The 22,429-nt window shown below is 40.8% G+C and overlaps 1 protein-coding gene across 8 annotated transcripts in view; it reads left to right on the forward strand.

Moving 5' to 3' along the window:
* LOC129859440 (uncharacterized protein C18orf63-like) overlaps positions 1 to 22,429 on the forward strand; it is a 187,998-nt gene that overhangs the window by 160,428 nt on the left and 5,141 nt on the right. For 7 of the 8 annotated variants that reach the window (XM_055929252.1, XM_055929248.1, XM_055929249.1 and 4 more), the window contains 9 exons: positions 90 to 168; positions 1,831 to 1,887; positions 2,277 to 2,388; positions 4,055 to 4,096; positions 6,175 to 6,251; positions 10,727 to 10,833; positions 16,532 to 16,628; positions 17,750 to 17,835; positions 20,211 to 20,397. In XM_055929252.1, coding sequence (XP_055785227.1) covers positions 90 to 168; positions 1,831 to 1,887; positions 2,277 to 2,388; positions 4,055 to 4,096; positions 6,175 to 6,251; positions 10,727 to 10,833; positions 16,532 to 16,628; positions 17,750 to 17,835; positions 20,211 to 20,397 — 844 coding nt within the window. The remainder of the gene's footprint in view (positions 1 to 89; positions 169 to 1,830; positions 1,888 to 2,276; positions 2,389 to 4,054; positions 4,097 to 6,174; positions 6,252 to 10,726; positions 10,834 to 16,531; positions 16,629 to 17,749; positions 17,836 to 20,210; positions 20,398 to 22,429) is intronic. The other variant, XM_055929253.1, reaches the window with a different exon arrangement.

A 22,429-nucleotide genomic window follows, 5' to 3' on the forward strand; every position in this document is an offset into this window, starting at 1 on the left:
AACTTTTTACATTGTATTAAAGTGCATTGCTGCTGTTCTCAGGTTAATAAGCGGACCAATTGAATTAACTTTCCTATATTCACTTTCAGGGAGCTGTTGTTATTGTATGCAGACATCATTGCCTCACCGGTATTGGGGTGCTTCTCAGAGATCACAATGGTGATGGCGGTAAGTGGGCACTCAAGTCCATATTTAATAGTCCACGAAACAGACAGACTAATCTCCCGTGGGAAGATTCTGAGTGTAGACCGAGGGAATCTGCCAGGACTGAATGGGATGTGTGATATCTGAGCAGCATTAGCTCCAGTTTTTGGGTTTTCATGTTTGGTAATTTGGACATATCAGGATTGGGCGAAGGCGGTGCTTAAACCACTTGCCCACGAGTGCTTCGGGGGGGTGCTTTGGCTGTGAGTTTCCATTTGCGAGGGTGAAGACTTCATTTTTGCCGGAACACTCAATTTCTAACACGTTTGAACACAGAAATGAATCAGGCAGCTGACCAAGTTACACAAGAATTGACTTCTGGTTTTAATGTTTGGCAAAATGTACTTGTGGCAACCAGCCAACACAATACGTTTTCTCCTGCAAATATCTGAGTAAGATGATGATACACTTTTTGAACCAATCAGTTAAAAATCATGCATTTATGAATTCTGTGAAATGTATTTTACTCAGTATTGTCAGTAGTTCCCCGGTATACTTTGTTTCATACACTTTCATTAGTATGATTACCAATGACTGCACTAAAGTAGGTCATTGGAGCCTTTGATCTGGCTTGTTTACCAATTGTTGGAGGTTATGTAAGTGCACAGTGAGTAAAACACCACCTTCACATGCCATGTAACATGACACCAACCAGGTTTGCACGCAAGGGAGGCTTTGTCACGACTCTCCAGTCATAGGAAATGGTTTGTTTTTCTTAGAGGGAGATATATAGGTTGTCTTCATTAGGCACCAAATGGAAGACAATGGACTGAAATGGGAAAGGACTTATAAGAAACGCTCATTGTCGATTTCAGTTGCAAAAAGTTTGAAAGCAGTTTCCGTTGCATGCTCTAATGAACACGACCCTGGATTTTCTAGGGATTTTGAGGAAGGATTTACCCCGTTTCACATTGCACGATTACAAAATCGGCTTCTCGCTCTAATCTATCATTGTAACTCATTAAATAGTAGTGTTTAATAATCTTATATGGAATGGGTAGCATAATGCAACATAAAAGGGTACTCTTTCATTCATTCATTCATCCTCTGAATTATGTTATTTGGTTTAAATGGATGATGTAAACAGGTTAATAGTGTGTGAGAAAATGAGAAATGTGTGATGTGTGAGTGAGTGTAACGTATGTGTGTGCGTGCCTACACATATCGTGCAGAGGCTTGTTGCACGCAACCCAAAATAGTTGGTCTGCATTCCAAACACTGTCATTTTTTTCACCCCTTTTGGATTGTAGCCAAAATAATAGATTTGTCCAAATGTAATATCATTTTAAGCTGCGGATAACGGTTTGAGCTGCTTTACAAAAACAACAGGTTCTCCATATTTTAATCTTAATTTCAAACAAAAACAATCAATGGTTTTCTATTTGTGAAACGCCAATAACTTCCTAACTGCATGTAAACATGTAATCTACATTGTGCATCTGCTCCAGCACTCCATTTGCTTTCACTAGTGCTCCACACACAGTTCTGGTGAATCATTGACTGTGTTGCAGTTGTTTAACAATCTTCCCTTTTAACCGAGTGTGTTATCAGAAGAGTCAATGATCCCTTATTTGACCAAATAATTGTTTGTTTCATATTGTTGAATTCAAACTTTTCCCCCAACAGATTCCCTTTTTTAAAAGAGGAATAGTACAATCTTATATACAACGACACAGTTTGCAGGTAAGCTTGGGCTGGCCTACTTGTCATCCACTTTCACTCATTACTTCTGCAATTTTGACCAAGTTTAGAAACCAATTCAGATAAATTTTTACAACTATGCTAGTCTTATATTCATTATCCACATCCACATTTTAAATATCATTGCATGTCAAACAGTTGTTTTCCATGAAATGTGAGATATTTTGTTCTTACTTCTGTTATTTGCTACTTGAGAGGTCTTGCCCTGCTTTTCTTGTGACCCTTGAAAGGTCACTGAGGCCCCACAGGGCTCAGTACTAGGTCTCCTGGTTGAGAATCACTGATATAGAATGCTGTATCATAGACGGGTGGATGCTGTCCCGTCTAGTCAGTTAAGTTACATGTAGTCTCTCTGTGTTGTGTTTGGGCAGATGGGCTCTCCTCAGAGGGTTCTCCCTGGTATTCTGCAGACCTGTCTGTCCTACTCCTTGACCAGCAGGCTGGCTCCAAACTGGAACAAAGTCGGACAGTTCCTTATTGCTGGTTTGTACTAGTACTGTATATAGGAATATGGAATTAATATAATGGTACTGTTTTAAGTTAGTAATATTGTTATGGGCTAGTTATTATGATATACAGTAGTTAGCCTATCACCAGTCTGTTTTATCTAGGAGAGGAGATCGAGGAGGCCTTCTTTCTAAATTGTATTGTTTTAAACTCATCCATCATGGGTGACGGAATTTCACATTTACACAGTAACAAACCCCAGAAACAGCAATGCTGTAGAAAGTTGACAGTGGTATCAATAGATGACTAGTAATCTGACAATGGTGCAAACACAGTCCTTCCCATAGCTCCAGCCTTTTTCACAACCATAACCCTAGTCTCACTTTTTAAAAACATTAACCCTTACCCTAACGCAGGCCCTAACTGCAGCCCCTTTTGAAAGCCCCTCCCTAATCCCTGGTATTTTCCCTTGCCCTTTTTTATGGCTCATCATCAAATTTAAGCGTTTGTCATTTACAAAGTAAGAAAAGGGGATTGTTAATAAACTGTTACAGGTCCCATTCTCTTGGGCCTGATAACATTGAATTGTTTCCGTCTTTTGTAAAATGTTGCTTCTAGTTGGAAGTGATTTCGCAAGGCGGTTGCAAAGGTCACTGTTTAATCGCAGACCTGTTGAGAACGCATGTCTATAATCGCAGTGACTCTGCAAATATGTTACACCACCCTCCATTACCTTCACCTTGGGCCTATTTGATATGATAGTGAGTATTTGATTCTGAGTTCACACAGGGCGCTACACACACATACACACAGAGAGAGAGACTCACACACGTCTCACACACGCGCATGCACACACACACACACACACACACACAAACAGACACAGAGAGAAACGCACACACTCATCAATAGATGACGAGTACAATTTTCATTTTTTTATTGAACCTTTATTTAACTAGGCAAGTCGGTTAAGAACAAATGCTTATTTACAATGACGGCCTACACACAGGCCGCTGTCTATTTCCAAATGTTTTCTTGCCCTTGACTGAAACGAGAAAAAGTGATTTGCACGTAACCTGGATTGCCTTTTGTTGCCTTCTAACATATTCCGCTATTTGAATGGATGGGATCCATGAACAGCCTGTCTGGCAGTTATTTAGATTACGACTTTGAGAACAGCGCTGCTTAGACAACTACAGTAATGCTATCATTAATGCTGCATCATTACTGCCGTTTCCTCTCTTGCAGACCCCCCAGCCCCCATAATCTATAAATAAATTAAGCTGATTATTTTATGACTCCTTCTCAAGAGCCTGGCCAAGAAGAGAGAAATGTATCTGAGGTTCTCCAAAACCTGTTTTACATAAGTGTGTCCATGTCTTATGATAACAGACCGGGGGAAGGCCAGACTGTCCTTCGACTTGGGAGTTTGTTCCGTGCTAAACGCGACCTTCCTTGCCAACTTTATTATTTTATATCTGGTCTTTCATGGCTGCCAGAATGACACACACGTAGACACGCACATATGCATGCGCACACACACACAGACAGACAGAGACACACACACATAGACACACACACAGAGGGAAACGCACACACTCATCAATAGATGACTAGTACTAATCCAACTACATTGTACTGCAACAACACTACTGTAGGTTTGATTACTTAACCATGTCTATTAATCTTGTTCACTTTTTAGGGAGGGATTTTCTGTCTGATTCGAAGAAGCTCAATGCCATTGGTAGGTGTTTGAGTGTGAATGATCAGTTATTACACTTTCAGTATCCTTTACAACATTGGTTTAGAAGTTATTTGAGCTATTTAAGCTATTTCTCAAAGCCTTTAACCTTTAGCTCTCGAACCACAGTGGCATACGCAGAGCCATAAATAGAGATATAGAGGTCACTATACTATATATGGCTCTGGGTTGAAGGTTTCCTATAGTGGAAAGGCTATAATGACAATTCTAGTTGCTATAGCCAAGCGCATTAGGCTTAGCTCTGAGTTATTGTTAATTGCTCAGTAAGATACAAATCTTAGTCAATTCAAATAGTCAATTCAAATAGTTCTCACGATGTATTTGGACAGCGAAGCTAAATAAAAAGATGTGTCTCTACTCCAGAATTTTATATTTGAGATCAAATTAGTTCATGAGGCGACAGGACAGAATGTCACCTTTTAATTGAGAGTTGTGAAGATAGAAGATGGCTAATAAACACTCTTATATTCATTGGATACTGCCATGTTAATAAAAAAATCATGAGTGAGAAAGTTACAGAGGAACAAAGATGATACCCCTGATAAAATGCTAACTTTCCAGTTTTTTGTCATGGTGAGTGGTTAGCATCTGTTGTTGTTGTAGCCTCTGTAACTTTTATACTCATCATTATTCATGATCCATTCATGAATTATCTGAATTATGGCAACATCAGGATGAATTTAGAAGTGTTCAGAAACATCTCTGCTCACTTACAAAGAAAATTACTCCAGATACCATTCCCCATTCAGTTGCTATTGGAATGAATACACCCAAAACAAACTGCAAATGCATGTTGTCACAATCTTGATGTAGTCATTGGGTTCACGCAATTTGGGACCAAATACTGCTAGACTACTTACTACACTGAACAAAAATATAAACATAACATGTTAAGTGTTGATCCCAAGTTTCATGAGCTGAAATAAAAGATCCCAGACATTTTCCATTCGTACAAAAAGCGTATTTCTCTCAAATTTTGTGCACAGATTTGTTTACATCCCTTGTTTACATCCCTGTTAGTGAGCATTTCTCCTTTGCCAAGATAATCTATCGACCTGACATGTATGGCATATCAAGAAGCTGATTAAAGCATGATCATTACACAGGTGCACCTTGTGGTGGGGACATTAAAAGCACACTCAAAAATGTGTAGTTTAGTCACACAACACAATGCCACAGGTTTTGAGGGCGCGTGCAATTAGCATGGTGACTGCAGGAACGTCAACCAGAGCTATTGCTAGAGAATGTTCTGAAACAAAGTTTTTCCATGGCCTGCATACTCACCAGACATGTCACCCATTGAGCACATTTGGGATGCTCTGGATTGACGTGTACGACAGCTTGATCCAGTTACCGGCAATATCCAGCAACTTTGCAGAGCCATTGAAGACGAGTGGGACAACGTGTCGCGCTGCATGAGGCAAATGGTGGTCACACCAGATACTGACAGCTTCTACCCCCAAGCCATAAGACTGCTAAACAATCAATCAAATAGCCACCCGGACTATTTACATTGACACCCGGCCCCCCTTTGTTTTTACACTGCTGCTGCTCGCTGTTTATTATCTATGCATAGTCACTTTACCCCTACCTACATGTACAAATTACCTTGTTATTTTATTGTGTTACTTTTTATTACATTTTTTACTTTAGTTTATTTAGTAAATATTTACATTACTCTATTTCTTGAACTGCATTGTTGGTTAAGGGCTTGTAGGTAAGCATTTCACAGTAAGGGCTACACCTGTTGTATTCGGTGCACGTGACAAATTAAATTTGATTTAAATATCCAATTCAAATTGCTGGACTGTCGAAATACATATGGTCAGGACTGTACTGTACATATAAACTTTCACCTGACATTGATATGGCATGACTAAGTGAAAAATCTACTTGAGTAGAAAGATGTTAGGATTCGCCCCTGTACTGTACAGTCCTCATCATATGTATTTGATGGAATTATACAGAGTTATATTTTGGGTTATTTAGGTCACTTTAAAATGAAGTGTTACCGGCCTCTAATCCAGCAGAATGACAAGGTTCTATGTTTCCGTTGCCAGTGATGGAGCTGAGTGCCAATGAGAGCCAGCTGTGTGTCAGTGTGGAGGCCAACACTGTCCGACTCCCTCCAATCAGGGTGAGCCCAGCAGCCAGTCAGAACACCCCTACGTACTCGCGCGCTCACACACACACACACACAGAGACACACACACACACACACACAGCCATCTGTTAACTTCTTGCAACTATAGGGGGTGCTGTTTCAAATTAGCATAATTGTCTCTACAGATTAAACTGCCTAGTACTCAATTCTTGCTCGTACAATATGCATATTATTGTTATTATTGGATAGAAAACACTCTCTAGTTTCTATAGCCGTTTGAATTATGTCTCTGAGTGAAACAGAACTCATTCTACAGCACTTTTCCTCCCAGTGTGTGAGATTTAGACATCTTGGCCTCTGGTTCCAGATCAGTTTTAAAAGTCTCTGTTAATCCTATGAGATACAAACACTGCCCACGCCTTCCTCTAGATGTCAGTAAGTGGTGACAATTTGAATGGAGTCGATTGCGCAATCATTGGCTCTATAAATGACAAAATACCGGAAGTAGCCTTCCTTTGGACACTGCGCTCAACGCGAGAAGGATATCTGACTGGCCTTTTTCCAAGCATTGGTTTAGCCAGTAATATAGCGTCGGTCATCTTTTTACTTGTTATAGGTGTTAGAAACATCATAATGTAGTTAATTTAAACCGTTTTATAGCAATTTATATCCGTTTAGTGCGATTTTGAGGCATTGCTTTGTAATATACTTTGAAGCTCCGGGCACGTTTCGGGGTCCCGGTCGTACGTTAGTGGGCATTTCGACGGACAAGTGGACATCTTTCGACCAAAAGAAGATTAGACCCAAGAAAGGATTCATTGTCCAAGATTCTGATGGGAGAACAGCTCATAGTAAGAACAATTTATGATGATAAATCGTGTTTCTGTCGATAAATGTTAAACGTTTATGCCGCCATCTTGTTTGCTATAGCTTCACTTGGCGCAACCTGTATTGAAAAGTAAGGATAATTTAAAAAATGTAATTCCGCGATTGTATTAAGAATTAAATTGTCTATCAATCGCTGTCCACCCTGTATTTTTTAGTCAAGTTTATGAGTATTTATGTATAAGACTAGATCACTGTCTAATATGGTGCAGGACATTTTCTGACCAGCTGAGCTACTTTTGTCATTGTCTAACCATGATTTTGGTGGCTAAATATGCACATTTTCGAACAAACTCTCTATGTTGTAATATGATGTTACAGGAGTGTCATCTGAAGAATTCTGAGAAGGTTAGTGAAAAAATTAATATATTTTGGCGATGATTACTTTATCGCTCTCTTTGGCTAGAATCAATGCTCTGGTCATGTTTGCACATGTGGTATGCTAATATAACGATTTATTGTGTTTTCGCTGTAAGACACTTAGAAAATCTGAAATATTGTCTGTATTCACAGGATCTGTGTCTTTCGATTAGTGTATGCTGTGTATTTTTACGAAATGTTTGATGATTAGTAATTAGGTAATACACGTTGCTCTATGTATTTATTCTAGTCTAGTTGTGACGGTGGGTGCAATTGTAAACTAGGATTTCTACCTGAAATATGCACATTTTTCTAACAAAACCTATCCTATACCATAAATATGTTATCAGACTGTCATCTGATGAGGTTTTTTCTTGGTTAGTGGCTATCAATATCTTAGTTTAGCCAAATTGGTGATAGCTACTGGTGTTGAAAGAAAATGGTGGACAAAGAAAAATGGTGATTTTTGCTAACGTGTTTATCTAATAGATTTACATATTGTGTCTTCCCTGTAAAACATTTAAAAAATCTGAAATGGTGGCTTTATTCACAGGATCTGTATCTTTCATTAGGTGTCTTGGACTTGTGATTTAATGATATTTAGATGCTACTATTTAATTGTGACGCTATGCTAGCGATGCTAATCAGTGTGGGGGGAGGGGTGGGGGGTGCTCCCGGACCCGGGGTAGATGCTCGTGAAAGGTTAAATATTGTAGTAAAGAAAAGCTATTGTCTCACTGTCTGATATTCCATAGAACACTGCTAAAACAGAAGTACGTTCACTGGCAATTGTTTCCCCCCCAACACAATATCTTGTACCATGCATCACACTGCCAGACAGACATTAAAACCTGTCTAGGACATGCGTCCCGCTAGCGGAACCCCTCGACAACATTCCACTGAAAAGGCAGCGCAGGAAATTATTTTTTTTTTTTTGAAATATGTAACTTTCACACATTAACATGTCCAATACAGCAAAGGAAAGATAAACATCTTGTTAATCTACCCATCGTGTCCGATAAAAAAAAAAAAAAATGCTTTACAACGAAAGCATAACATATTATTATGTTAAATCACCACCAAGTCAAAAAAAACACAGCCATTTTTTCAGCCAAAGATAGGAGTCACAAAAAGCAGAAATAGAGATAAAATGAATCACGAACCTTTGATGATCTTCATCAGATGACACTCATAAGACGTCATGTTACACAATACATATATGTTTTGTTCGATAAAGTTAATATTTATATCCAAAAACCTCAGTTTACATTGGCGCCATGTTCAGAAATGCCTCCAAAATATCCGGAGAAATTGCAGAGAGCCACGTCAAATAACATAAATACTCATCATAAACTTTGATGAAAGATACATGTTTTACATAGAATTAAAGATACACTTGTTCTTAATGCAACCGCTGTGTCAGATTTCAAAAAACTTTACGGAAAAAGCACACCATGCAATAATCTGAGACGGCGCTCAGAAAATATAAATAAATTTCCGCCATGTTGGAGTCATCAGAAATTACATTCTAAATATTCCCTTACCTTTGATGATCTTCATCAGAATGCACTCCCAGGAATCCTAGTTCCACAATAAATTGTTGTTTTGTTCGATAATGTCCATTATTTATGTCCAAGTAGCTACTTTTGCTAGCACGTTTAGTACACATATCCAAACGCTCGTGCAGGTCCCAGCCGAACGTCGGATGAAAACTTCAAAAAGTTATATTACAGGTCGAAGAAACTTGTCAAAATAAGTATAGAATCAATCTTTAGGATGTTGTTATCATAAATATTCAATAACGTTCCAACCGGAGAATTCCTTTGTCTGTAGAGAAGCAATGGAACGCAGGTTGCTATCATGTGAAATGCGCGTGACCGGGACCTGGCTCTCTGCCAGACCACTGACTCAAACAGCTCCCATCCGGCTCCACATCACAGTAGAAGCCTCATTGAAGGTTCTACAGACTGTTGACATCTAGTGGAAGCCGTAGGAATTGCAAACAGATCCATATCCTACTGTGCATTCAATAGGGACTGAGTTGAAAATCGACCAACCTCAGATATCCCACTTCCTGGTTGGATTTTTCTCAGGTTTTCGCCTGCCATATGAATTCTGTTATTCACAGACATCATTCAAACCGTTTTAGAAACTTCAGAGTGTTTTCTATACAATAGTAATAATAATATGCATATATTAGCATCTGGGACAGAGTAGGAGGCAGTTCACTCTGGGCACGCTATTCATCCAAAAGTGAAAATGCTGCCCCCTATCCCAAAAAAGTTAACAAACTACACACCTTCAAAAAGTATTTCTACCTTAACCATTCATCAGGTTGTCATTATAATAATTGGTTCTCAGAGCATTCTACACTGCTCAAAAAAATAAAGGGAACACTTAAACAACACAATGTAACTCCAAGTCAATCACACTTCTGTGAAATCAAACTGTCCACTTAGGAAGCAACACTGATTGACAATAAATTTCACATGCTGTTGTGCAAATGGAATAGACAAAAGGTGGAAATTATAGGCAATTAGTAAGACACCCCCAAAAAAGGAATGGTTCTGCAGGTGGTGACCACAGACCACTTCTCAGTTCCTATGCTTCCTGGCTGATGTTTTGGTCACTTTTGAATGCTGGCGGTGCTTTCACTCTAGTGGTAGCATGAGACGGAGTCTACAACCCACACAAGTGGCTCAGGTAGTGCAGTTCATCCAGGATGGCACATCAATGCGAGCTGTGGCAAAAAGGTTTGCTGTGTCTGTCAGCGTAGTGTCCAGAGCATGGAGGCGCTACCAGGAGACAGGCCAGTACATCAGGAGACGTGGAGGAGGCCGTAGGAGGGCAACAACCATATGCTGACACCTGCACATTTGTGGCCTGCTGGAGGTCATTTTGCAGGGCTCTGGCAGTGCACCTCCTTGCACAAAGGCGGAGGTAGCGGTCCTGCTGCTGGGTTGTTGTGGTCTGTGGTCACCACCTGCAGAACCATTCCTTTTTTGGGGGTGTCTCACTAATTGCCTATAATTTCCACCTTTTGTCTATTCCATTTGCACAACAGCATGTGAAATTTATTGTCAATCAGTGTTGCTTCCTAAGTGGACAGTTTGATTTCACAGAAGTGTGATTGACTTGGAGTTACATTGTGTTGTTTAAGTGTTCCCTTAATTTTTTTGAGCAGTGTATTTATATTCTCATTAGTTATCTCTAGTTGTACTTTGTAATATTTACTTTTTAAGGAGTGTATGGTTGACTTTTAGTTGGCGGACTTTGACATCCCTCCCACGGTCCTGAGGAACTTCCATAGCCAGCCAGATGCTGTTATCCAGACCTCCATGTCTAGCAACTGGTGTTACATTCTGCCAAGGTCAGCACTTTGACACATTTTATTTTCCTTTTAAAGGTAGACTCAGCAATTTCACAGCGGTCACGTAATCACATTTTGGTAGACACTTTTATACACAGCGACCTACAGTAGAGAGTGCTTATAGAGAGAAACTTATAATATCTGAAAATATGCTGTAGCTAGACAGTGCCTTCGGAAAGTATTCAGACCCCTTGACTTTCACATTTTTGTTAGGTTACAGCCTATTTCTAAAATTGATTAAAACAAATTCCCTCATCCATCTACACACAATACCCCAAAATGACAAAGGAAAAACAGTTTTTTTTATACATTTTTGCAAATGTAAAAAATATTTAAAACTGAAATATAACATTTACATAAATATTCAGACCCTTTACTCAGTACTTTGTTGAAGCACCTTTGGTAGCGATTACAACCTTGAGTCTTCTTGGGTATGACGCTACAAGCTTGGCACGCCTGTATTTGGGGAGTTTCTCCAATTCTTCTCTGCAGATCCTCTCAAGCTCTGTCAGGTTAGATGGGGAGTGTTGCTGTAGAGCTATTTTCAGGTCTCTCCAGACATGTTTGATCGGGTTCAAGTCCTGGCACTGGCTGGGCCACTCAAGGACATTCCGAGACTTGTCTCGAAGCCACTCCTGCGTTGTCTTGCCTGTGTGCTTGCTGTCGTTGTCCTGTTGGAAGGTGAACCTTTGCCCCAGTCTGAGGTCCTGAGTGCTCTGGAGCAGGTTTTCATCAAGGATCTCTGTACTTTGCTCCGTTCATCTTTGCCTCGATCCTGACTAGTCTCCCAGTACCTGCCGCTGAAAAACACCCCCACAGCATGATGCTGCCACCACCATGCTTCACCGTAGGGATGGTGCCAGGTTTCCTCCAGATGTGACGCTTGGCCTTCAGGCCAAAGAGTTCAATCTTGGTTTCATCAGACTAGAGAATCTTGTTTAGTTAGGTGCCTTTTGGCAAACTCAAAGCGGGCTGTTTTGTGCCTTTTACTGAGGACTGGTTTCCGTCTGGCCACTCTAATATAAAGGCCTGATTGGTGGAGTGCTGCAGAGATTGTTGTCCTTCTGGAATGTTCTCCCATCTCCACAGAGGAACTCCAGAGCTCTGTCAGTGACCATCAGGTTCTTGGTCACCTCCCTGACCAAGGCCCTTCTCCCCCTATTTCTCAGTTTGGCCGGACGGCAACTCTAGAAAGAGTCTTGGTGGTTCCAGAAAGCTTCTTCCATTTAAGAATGATGAAGGCCACTGTGTTCTTGGGGACTTTCAATGCTGCAAAAATGTTTTGGTACCCTTCCCAAAATCTGTGCTTTGACACAATCCTGTCTCAGAGCTCTACGGACAATTCTTTCGACCTCATGGCTTGGTTTTTGCTCTGACATGCACTGTCAAATGTGCAGGGTTGCAAACTAGTCACCTTTTGGCGAAATTCGCTGTTTTGAATCCAAAATAGGTGACCTAAGTGATTTGTGTAGATTCTATGACAAAAGTTTGTGCGTGGGAGGGGGGGGGGGGCTTTGGATCACTACTGGCTGTAAGCGAACGAGTGATGCGCGTTTGGAGCGATACTGGCTGTATCCAAGGCCCAGCCAATCGTTCACATAACAACAGAATGCAGCATGCTACTGAAGAGACAACCAATTTGCAGCATCAGTGCGTGCCCTGGAAAGGCAGCAGAGATTGGAAAGGCAGTTTGCAAGTTACAGAAGCGCATCCCCTGAACGATAACAAAGAGGTAGGTGAGAAGCCTGATCACGGAGACGGGGGTAAGAAGGTGATGAAGCGTACTTCATGAGCTCTAACTGAAAAACAACTGGCATTTGGAAAGTTTGAGGTGAGGGAGAAAGTGTGGTGGAACAAGTATTGTTAACATTGTTAAGTATCCTGCTAGCTGGATCGAATTCTGCATTAGCTAGCAAGAGAAATGTTTAGCAACATTAGCCAACTTAACTGATCAAATAGTTGAGTTTTTGGTGTGAAAATTAGCTGGCTAATAAAATCTGACAGCTAGCTAACGTTACAACATCAGATGAGCTAACGTTAGTAACCTAACCTATTGGCTTATTAACTGGTATACGACTCCTTGCCGTTCTTTAAGTTATAACGCATTAGTTGCTTACTGGACCCTGGCAATCTGTGTGAAATGTTAACTAGCAAATTAACTAACTACTATCTGTGAACTAATGTTTTCCCTCAACAGTATGTGGTTAATTTTCAGAATGAGTGAATTAGGTGAAAATGAGGTGTTGCTTGTGAAACAAGTGGATTCAGGGATCAAGTGTAGCTGGAGCTGGAGCTGGGCCTGGTTTATGCTGGATGCCACCATAGAGGTGTCGTGTCTTTGGCATCATTAAAGTGAAGACGGTTATTTTATCAAATCAATTCTCTGTAATTATTATTATGTGATTAAGCTAATCATGTAAATGTAATTAACTAGGAAGTCGGGGCACCAAGGAAAATCTTCAGATTACAAAGTTATAATTTTCCTAATATAACTCTTCAGATATTTTAATATCTGATCAATTAGTCTTCTAATTAATGAATTATTCTTTAACTCACGTTAGTCTCATTCCAAACGTCATAAATTGTTGGTTATCTGCACGAACCCAGCCTTTACTATGAATCATCCATATACCAATTGTCTTAATAATTTATTTACTAACTAACTAAATAATCACAGAAATGCATAAACAAACAAACAGTAGATATGGTTACAAGGAAATGGTAGGGGAGGTTCCCTAGTGGGCTAAGCCGATATGACGGCTTGGTGGACAAAGGGAAGTGGGTGTGGACTGAGGAGGGCGGGAAAGACAAAAGCAGTCACTACACAGTTGATAATTATATTAATTGAAATGCTAATCCTTTGCACATGAACGCTCACTCATTCGGGAATAATTGCACTCAATATATATTTACGCCCAGTGTGTTGTTGTGATCTCTGTCGGAATCGTCAGTCCTTCTGTTGGAGAGTCAGTTCTTCATCGTCTCTCTCTGCCTCCCTGAAGATCAAAGTCTTTAGAGTACCATTCAGAAATGTTCTCATAGAATAGATGTTTCGGCAGTTGTCGGTCTACGCATCCCAGGGTGACATAATTTCTAGCTGCAGACTAGTAATTAGTATCTAAGATTTGCTCTTATTCTGTCGGGATCGATAGTCTCAGAGTTTAACCGTTTCCCGCCGTGAAGCCAATGCTCCACGTGGTATGGTTAGGAATTCAACAACCATTGCAACCTGAGCTTAAACTGAGGTTTTTGTGGTCTAAACTCAACGTGTGCCCCCTCTGTGTCCATCGAGGATTTCCTCAGGATAAGGTTTTATTCGTAACAATAGAAAAGGCGGGTCTATGATGCCAGATCATGTCTGTGCTCATGGGGGCGGGCCAGTGACTTAGTTAATCTTTAAAGGGAATACAATTCTCTTTCGTTAAAGGTTTACAATCAGCTTACATCATTTCACAAATAGTTTCATCTTTACTCATTAATTTTATACAAGAATTATATACAAACCCCATAATTGAGAAATTTACATATTCAGAGATATACTGTAGTTATGTGTTTCCTCTCCTCTCTGAGGTCACCAAATGAAACACACTCGTCATACCTGTCCTTTGAGTGTCCACAGACCATTCCCACCTTCTCACAAGTGGACATTTTGTATAAAATTCCCAGTTCGCCATGTGAAATCCTTTGTTCTCTCTATGTGTCTCTCTTTCTGCATGGCCAGGGGGAGAGAGTCCCCTCCAGGAATTTATGACATGAGATAACAGAACCTGGGTGTAGGGGAGAGAGAGAGAGAAAGAGGGGGATGCTGCGATCTATACCCTGAAAGGGCCACGTCATGACAGAGGTGAAAGGAACACCACACTCTTTCTCACTTTTTCAATACAGTGGATAAAAAGGGCTATGCCAGGTGTAGTCTCTGCCTGAAAGAGATCAATTATGTCAACAAAGGGTATCTGGAACATTGTAGAACAGATGTTCACAGGCAGAAAGTGTACAATGTAATAATGTGCAGTGTAGTCCAAAGATATTGCTTTTATTGTGTTGAACTTGACAATAACACTTGTGTGTGAGGGGGGATAATTAAATGTTTTACTTTTGCACACATGTAGCCTTGTGCACCTGATCAATGTCTATTATAGTGGCCACTATAATAGAGCAAAAATAGAACGCCTATTTGTTTCATTCTATTTCTACTTTAAGATATTTTTTCCCCAAGTGCAATATTTAGACGTGTGTGGTCACAAGCGTTCTATTATAAAGGCTGTCATGGCTAACTGCAATATTAGTGATTTTTTTTTTCTCAAGACTTGTGTCATTTGCAGTAAAGTCTAGGCAACAAATAAGATTGGATTGCTTTCTTTAAATGTTTTATTTTACACATAGAGACTGATCATGTAGCTTGTGTATTATTTGCTATTTAATTAGTTAAAACCTGCATTTCCCACTAGCAGAGATTTTGTGCATGTTTCAGTGCAAAAAAAAAAGTGTCACCTTTTTGGGCCTTTACCAGTTTGCATCCCTTTTGGGACTGTATATAGACAGGTGTGTGCCTTTCCAAATCATGCCCAATCAATTGAATTTACCACAGGTGGACTCCAATCAAGTTGTAGAAACATCTCAAGGATGATCAATGGAAACAGGATGCACCTGAGCTCAATTTTGAGTTTCATAGCAAAAGGTCTCAATACGTATGTAAATAAGGTATTTCTGTATTGTATTTTTAATACTTTTGCAAAAATGTCTAAAAACCTGTTTTCACTTTGTCATTATGGGCTATTGTGTGTAGATTTCTGAGGATTCTTTCATAAGGCTGTAACGTAACAAAATGTGGAAAAAGTCAAGGGGTCTGAATACTTTCCAAAGGCACTGTACATTTTCATACCTTTTTCATACTTTTCATACTTCATTCCCACTTCTCCTGTGGGAATCGAGCACACAATCCTAGCGTTGCAAGCACCATGCAGATTCCTTCTGTATTCATAATAACAAGTGTTACGAGCACACAGGCAGGGGTTTGTACACATTTACATGCACACAGGCAGGAGTTTGAAAACAAAGACACTGTAATCCAGTGGAGGATGGTGCGAGGAGCTATAGGAGGACAGGCTCATTGTAATGGCTGGAATGGCATAAATGGAGGGGGGAAAAACATTGCGATGACAGGTTGGATTGAACTGTTGATATGTCATGGAACTTGAATACTTATGTATGAACAGAGAATAACATAAAATGTAAAAACATCAAAATCAGGGTTGGGCTCAATTCCATTTCAATTCAGTCAATTCAGGAAGTGAACATGCATTTAGCAATTTCAGTTTACCTCCTGAATTTACTGAATTGAAATGGAATTGGGCCCAAAACTGGTTAAAATAGAATATAGGTATAGGTTTAGGATCTTAATTTGAGGTTTAAAAAGGCTTCTGAAGTTTGTAATTTTCACTTTGAAATTTCAGACTTGATTTTCCCTTAAGATAAATATATCAAACCCTACAAACATGTCCATTAATTATAATCAAATAATAATTCATGTTTCCTGTTGCTGCGGGATTATTTTCCTGCTGTAGCAAAACTGACTAAGATTTGACAAATTAAGATCCAAATTAAGGTCCGACATCTGTACAACCTGTCAATCTTGTATGTCTTTACTGATATGTTATAGGTACACTTGATATATAGCTTCCGTCTGTGTTGTGTGTAGCATGAAAAGGGGTCAGATCGTCAGCATCAGTCACCGGATGCCCACCGAGAGCCCCTTCCAGTGCTACGCTGATATCCAGAATCACTGGAGCAGTTTGGTAGGTTACAGCCTGGTCCCACATCTGTTTGTGCTGTCTTGCCAACTCCTATAATCACTGTCATGACAAGGGCCATAGGAGTTGGCAAGACAGCACAAACCGATCTGAGACCAGGCTAGGTAAGTTACACTTCACATTAACTACTTTTCATAAGGGCTGCATAAAGCTGCCATAAAAGAGACATCTCATATGTCATAACTACACGTTTTTCCTGACTGCGTTACCTGACTAGGAAAAGCTCTGGGCCCTAGTTAAAGGTTATGAATCCAGGTTGGGTCAAGCTCACTTTAGTGAACCATGTGCCACTGTAAAATCAGACTTATTCACTAATAGGTTACCTACTGTAATTGGCTAGGCATAACGCCTGCTTGCTAGCTTACCTAAATGATATGTAGTGTCACAACCATGTCAAGTTATTTGGCATCAACTGATTTCTGTTATGTCAACAATAATGCAAACTCACATTGGCGTCACACAACACACACACACGTGGACTACTCCAGGGAACTGTTGTTCTAACTTCAACCACAGGATCCAACTCGACAGGTGGTGAATGACATCCCATTGCTCACATCTTGTCTGTCAACATCTGTCAGCAACTAAACATGGACTTGGCCCGGCGCAGTGTGTGTGCTTGAGTGTGCCTGTATGCGTGTGAGTTTGTGTGACAGTGTTTGACTGTGGACTTGGTCCTTCAGAATGACGGTATGACTCACTAACGTTGGCTGGAAACAAGCCATCAGATTTCACACCCACGCTGCCTAACAGTTTACTCTACCATCATGTTGTTAATTAAGGTCCCGTTGCTCCTAAAATGACCAATGATAAACATGCATTGCCAAAGCCTCACTGGCCTGTGGGGTTGGGCCAGTGGATAGAACAAATGGTCGGGACAGCTGGCTGATAGTAATGCTCGACACGTTGGTGTTGGTCTGTCGTCACATCTGGGTGAGTGCTTAACATCCAGAGACGGGTCACAAACAAATAATCTCCCTTGCTGTCTCTTCTACTCACCCCCTCTGTTTGACACTGCTAGCTTATAAACACACACAATACACACTCGCACACAGTTAACATATTTGTCCTTACTACTTCTTCCTTGTTTTTTTCTTATTTTTCAGTATGGCTACCAACTCCCCCAAATTGATGAGGAAGAAGTGATTTATTGCAACGTATACTTCAAACTGGTTGGAGAAAGGCTGTTCACGTATCCTTTTAAGCCTATAGTTTGGATCGGGGACCATCGGATGCATCTGCCTTTGGCCAACCTGTTGACTGTTATGTTGTTACACTGACTCAAAACTGTCACGTTTATGTCTACTCATGCAACTATTATTGTGATAAGGCACAGTTAGTGTTTTCTTGTAACTGCTTGTAAGCAGCATTTGTCCCTTAATAGGCTGTAAAATGAAACAATAATCGAAATCTGGAGAGAGAAAATAACAAAACAAGCTGTGTAAAATGGTTCACATATGGTGTTCTTCAAGCCAGTGTTCACTCTTTAAATTCATTCAAATTTGGCATACATTTCAATTAATCTTAAAGGGGCAATTGCATTGTTTACAAATAATGGAGTTAAACAAGCTTATATTTTGGCTTCTGATGGGGTACAACAGTTGAACTAAACTCGTGAGGAATTTCTAAGTTATATTTTTCAAACATCAATGGCTATACATCATTAATTTAAAAGTCCAAAAATGGATGTACCAATCCCAGATGGGTCCTTTAAAGTGAGCTCCATCCAGACAGTGAACATGTTACGTTTCTTTAAAGGCCCAGTTCAGGCAAACTAGATTTTCCTGTGTTTTAGAAACTCAGCAAAAAAAGAAACGTCCCTTTTTCAGAACCCTGCCTTTCAAAGGTAATTTGTAAAAATCCAAATAACTTCACAGATTTTCATTGTAAAGGGTTTAAACTGTTTCCCATGCTTGTTCAATGAACCATAAGCAATTAATGAACATGCACCTGTGGAACGGTCTTTTAGACACTAACAGACGGTAGGCAATTAATGTCACAGGCACAGGCATGAGGACTGCAGATGTGGCCAGGGCAATAAATTGCAATGTCCGTACTGTGAGACACCTAAGACAGCGCTACAGGGAGACAGGACGGACAGCTGATCGTCCTTGCAGTGGCAGACCATGTGTAACAACGCCTGCACAGGATCGGTACATCCGAACATCACACCAGGTACAGGATGGCAACAACCACTGCCCGAGTTCCCCAGGAACGCACCTACCCTCCTTCGGTGCTCAGACTGTCCGCAATAAGCTGAGAGAGGCTGGACTGAGGGCTTGTAGGCCTGTTGTAAGGCGGGTCCTCATCCGACATCACCAGCGATAAGGTCGCTCATGGGCACAAACCCACCGTCGCTACACCAGACAGGACTGTCAAAAAGTGCTCTTCACTGACGAGTCGTGGTTTTGTCTCACCAGGGGTGATGGTCAGATCTGCGTTTATCGTCGAAGGAATGAGCGTTACACCGAGGCCTGTAATCTGGAGCGGGATCGAGGTGGAGGGTCCGTCATGGTCTGGGGCGGGGTGTCACAGCATCATCGGACTGAGCTTGATGTCATTGCAGGCAATCTCAATGCTGTGCGTTACAGGGAAGACCTCCACCTCCCTCATGTGGTACCCTTTCTGCAGGCTCATCCTGGCATGACCCTCCAGCATGACAATGCCACCAGCCATACTGCTCTTTCTGTGCGTGATTTCCTGCAAGACAGGAATGTCAGTGTTCTGCCATGGCCAGCGAAGAGCACGTCTGGGATATTGAGCACGTCTGGGACCTGTTGGATCGGAGAGTGAGGGCTAGGCACATTCCCCCCAGAAATGTCTGGGAACTTGCAGGTGCCTTGGTGGAAGAGTGGGGTAACATCTCACAGCAAGAACTGCCAAGTCTGGTGCAGTCCATGAGGAGGAGATGCACTGTAGTACTTAATGCAGCTGGTGGCTATACCAGATACTGACTGTTACTTTTGATTTTGACCCCCCCTTTGTTCAGGGACACATTATTCCATTTATGTTAGTCACATGTCTGTGGAACTTGTTCAGTTTATGTCTCAGTTGTTGAATCTTGTTATGTTCATACAAATATTTACACATGTTGAGTTTGCTGAATATAAACGCAGTTGACAGTGAGAGGACGTTTCTTTTTTTGCTGAGTTTATATACTTCCACACTATGAGGTTGAATAATACTGTGAAATTGTGAAAATGTTAATAATGCCCTTTTAGTGTAAGAGCTGTTTGAAAAGACTGCATGACATTTCAGCCTGTTTAGGCGGGATGAAGTTTTTACATGCCTGGTGACATCACCAGTCAACGGTTAATAGACCAATAAGAAAGAGAGTTCCAAACCCCTGCCAGTAACAGCTCATTTTAAGTTTTCCCCTCCCTACTCAGACTATTCCCAGGCAGTCCTAGAAAAAATCTTGTTTGAGAAATTGATATTTTCTAAGAAGTTATTTTTGTTTACCATTTTATTTGAAAACATTCACAGTAGGGTACGTAATTGTTATCCAGAAATCATTTGCTACTGAGATAAAAACAGATGCATTGGACCTGTAACTAGTCTGCTCAGATACCCTCTGAGTTGTATCCGGACTGAGCCTGTGCAGCGCTGTCCCAGGGTGGACCTCCAGGGGGCGCTCGGCTCCTTCCTATCCCACCTGAGGGAGAGCCTGCAGACTGTCTGTGGCTTCCCAGCCCGCATGACCAGCAAGCCCTGCTACCACACCACCAGCCTGTTAAGCATCGCCTCAGCACAGGTACAGGGTGCACACTAGTGGTGCGCGGGTCAGCTGTTTGTTCACCCGCACATGCCCGTAATTGCTAATAATCCACAACCGCCCAACTATATGTGATGAAGTGAAAATCTTAGGCCCGCACCCGACCCTAACCCGCTAATATAGAAAATGCTCTATAGGCTACAGTCAAAGACTGCAGAAAGAGTTTGGTAGGCTATTTGTTCGTCAACTAGATGCATGCAGCTTCTCCTCTGTCATCATATGTTGCCCTAGAAGAATAAATAAACCCTTGCTCACCAGAATAATGTCTTGAATCGATAGAATGAATGCTTAAATCTAGTTGACATCGGTAAAGTTTTCTCTGTCAAATTCTTTCATGGAGCAAAGACCTTTAGGGACCGGGAGAAAATGCAGTAACTCCCCAAAAATGACATCAGTTTGATCTGGAGGAAATAGAAAGCTGTGAAAGCAATCCAACATGTTTCTGATAAGATTTTAGGTTGGCTTGAATGCATATTTTATGTGGTTGAAATACTATCAGCTTTTATGATGCTGATAAATATAGTACATCTGCAGATGGTACTGAGCATTAGCATTCTCTCAAGATGCTGAAAGAAAGAAATCATATTTCTCCACTCCTGTACCCGAGTCAAAATGTTGCCTACATTTGGTGTAGGTTATTATTTTACTGCAAGAAGTGGTTCATTTTGCAGGAGTTAATTTTAAGGCTATGTGAGAGGTCCAGATTTCACTTTCCATTTAACCAGTTTGAACAGCAGGCTACAATTCCCTTGACGTGCCATAGGCCTATTTGAGGTCTACCATCTTGTGACTGTTGAATTTGTTTAGTGCCTCACAATCATCACTCATAACATAGCCTGCATTGCTATCATCCTCTTTTAGCACTACAACCAATCTTTCCCAAACATTACTTCCCTTCACTTTCACAGCTTTTCTCTTATTGAATTAAACTCCGACATTGCCCTTTTTGCCTCAGTGGATTGACCTGAACTTTTTCTGCCTGTTCCCCAAAGCATTTGGCGATTGGTGTGTAGGCTATTGGCACGCATACAGTTAGGCCCTAAAGCTTAAGCTTGTGTACTAATGCCAGATAGTCTAAAATAATGAGAGAGAAAAACTCTATTAACCTATAGATCAGGGATGGATAACTGATGGATAAACTGAACAGTGGCTCATGGGTCTGCAAATATAAATTGCACAAGAATGATACATTTATGGATTTTGTAAGGTATTGTTTTCTCTCTATTCAACCCACCCGCCCTTTATCCACACTATATTGAATTACCCTAAACCCGTCCTGCCCGCGGTATCCGCGTGGACTAGGTTATGAGTCAACCCGCGCATCACGAGTGCACACTGCGCACACACTCGTACGCACAGACACACTCACAGGTACAGGACTACAGACTGTCATTGATACAACTTGTGTCATTTTGCACACATAGACGCACATACCGGTACTATATTGTGCCTTGGTGCCGCTCATATTTCTCTTGTATTTCAAATTACACATGCAAGATTTCTACGTTTTAGAAGTTTTACAAAAGAGACACTATTCATGATAAAGATTTTATTTTAATACTAGATTTTTTATATTTCCCACTTTAGTTTTATCTGTAGAATTTATCTTCACAGAATAAGATTTACGCCTTACATTTCTCTAGATCCAAATTTATGTTTGACAGTTATTTTTTTATCCCAAACTGTCAGAAAGGAGGTGTGATGATAAATGTCTGGGTTCTCCCAATAGGATGTGAGAAATGAGCAGAAAGAGAGAGAGAAGGCTCCGGTTCCCTCCTCCGTCCACCCACCCTTTCTGGTGATTGATTAGTACAATCTGGGTGAATAATACAAGGCAGAGAAAATCCTTGAATTTGGGCACATTGAAACAATGGCAAAGCGATCTGCTAGCAGCTAGGTCATATCCTCCTCCCTGGTTCATATTCATTAGTACTTACCGTAGCAAAAGGTTTTGCAATGGAAAACAGCAATGAAAACAAACAATTCATATTGGATAACTTCAGGTTAGTCC

Source organism: Salvelinus fontinalis, chromosome 7 (assembly GCF_029448725.1).
Source record: "Salvelinus fontinalis isolate EN_2023a chromosome 7, ASM2944872v1, whole genome shotgun sequence".
Taxonomy (NCBI): Eukaryota; Metazoa; Chordata; class Actinopteri; order Salmoniformes; family Salmonidae; genus Salvelinus; species Salvelinus fontinalis.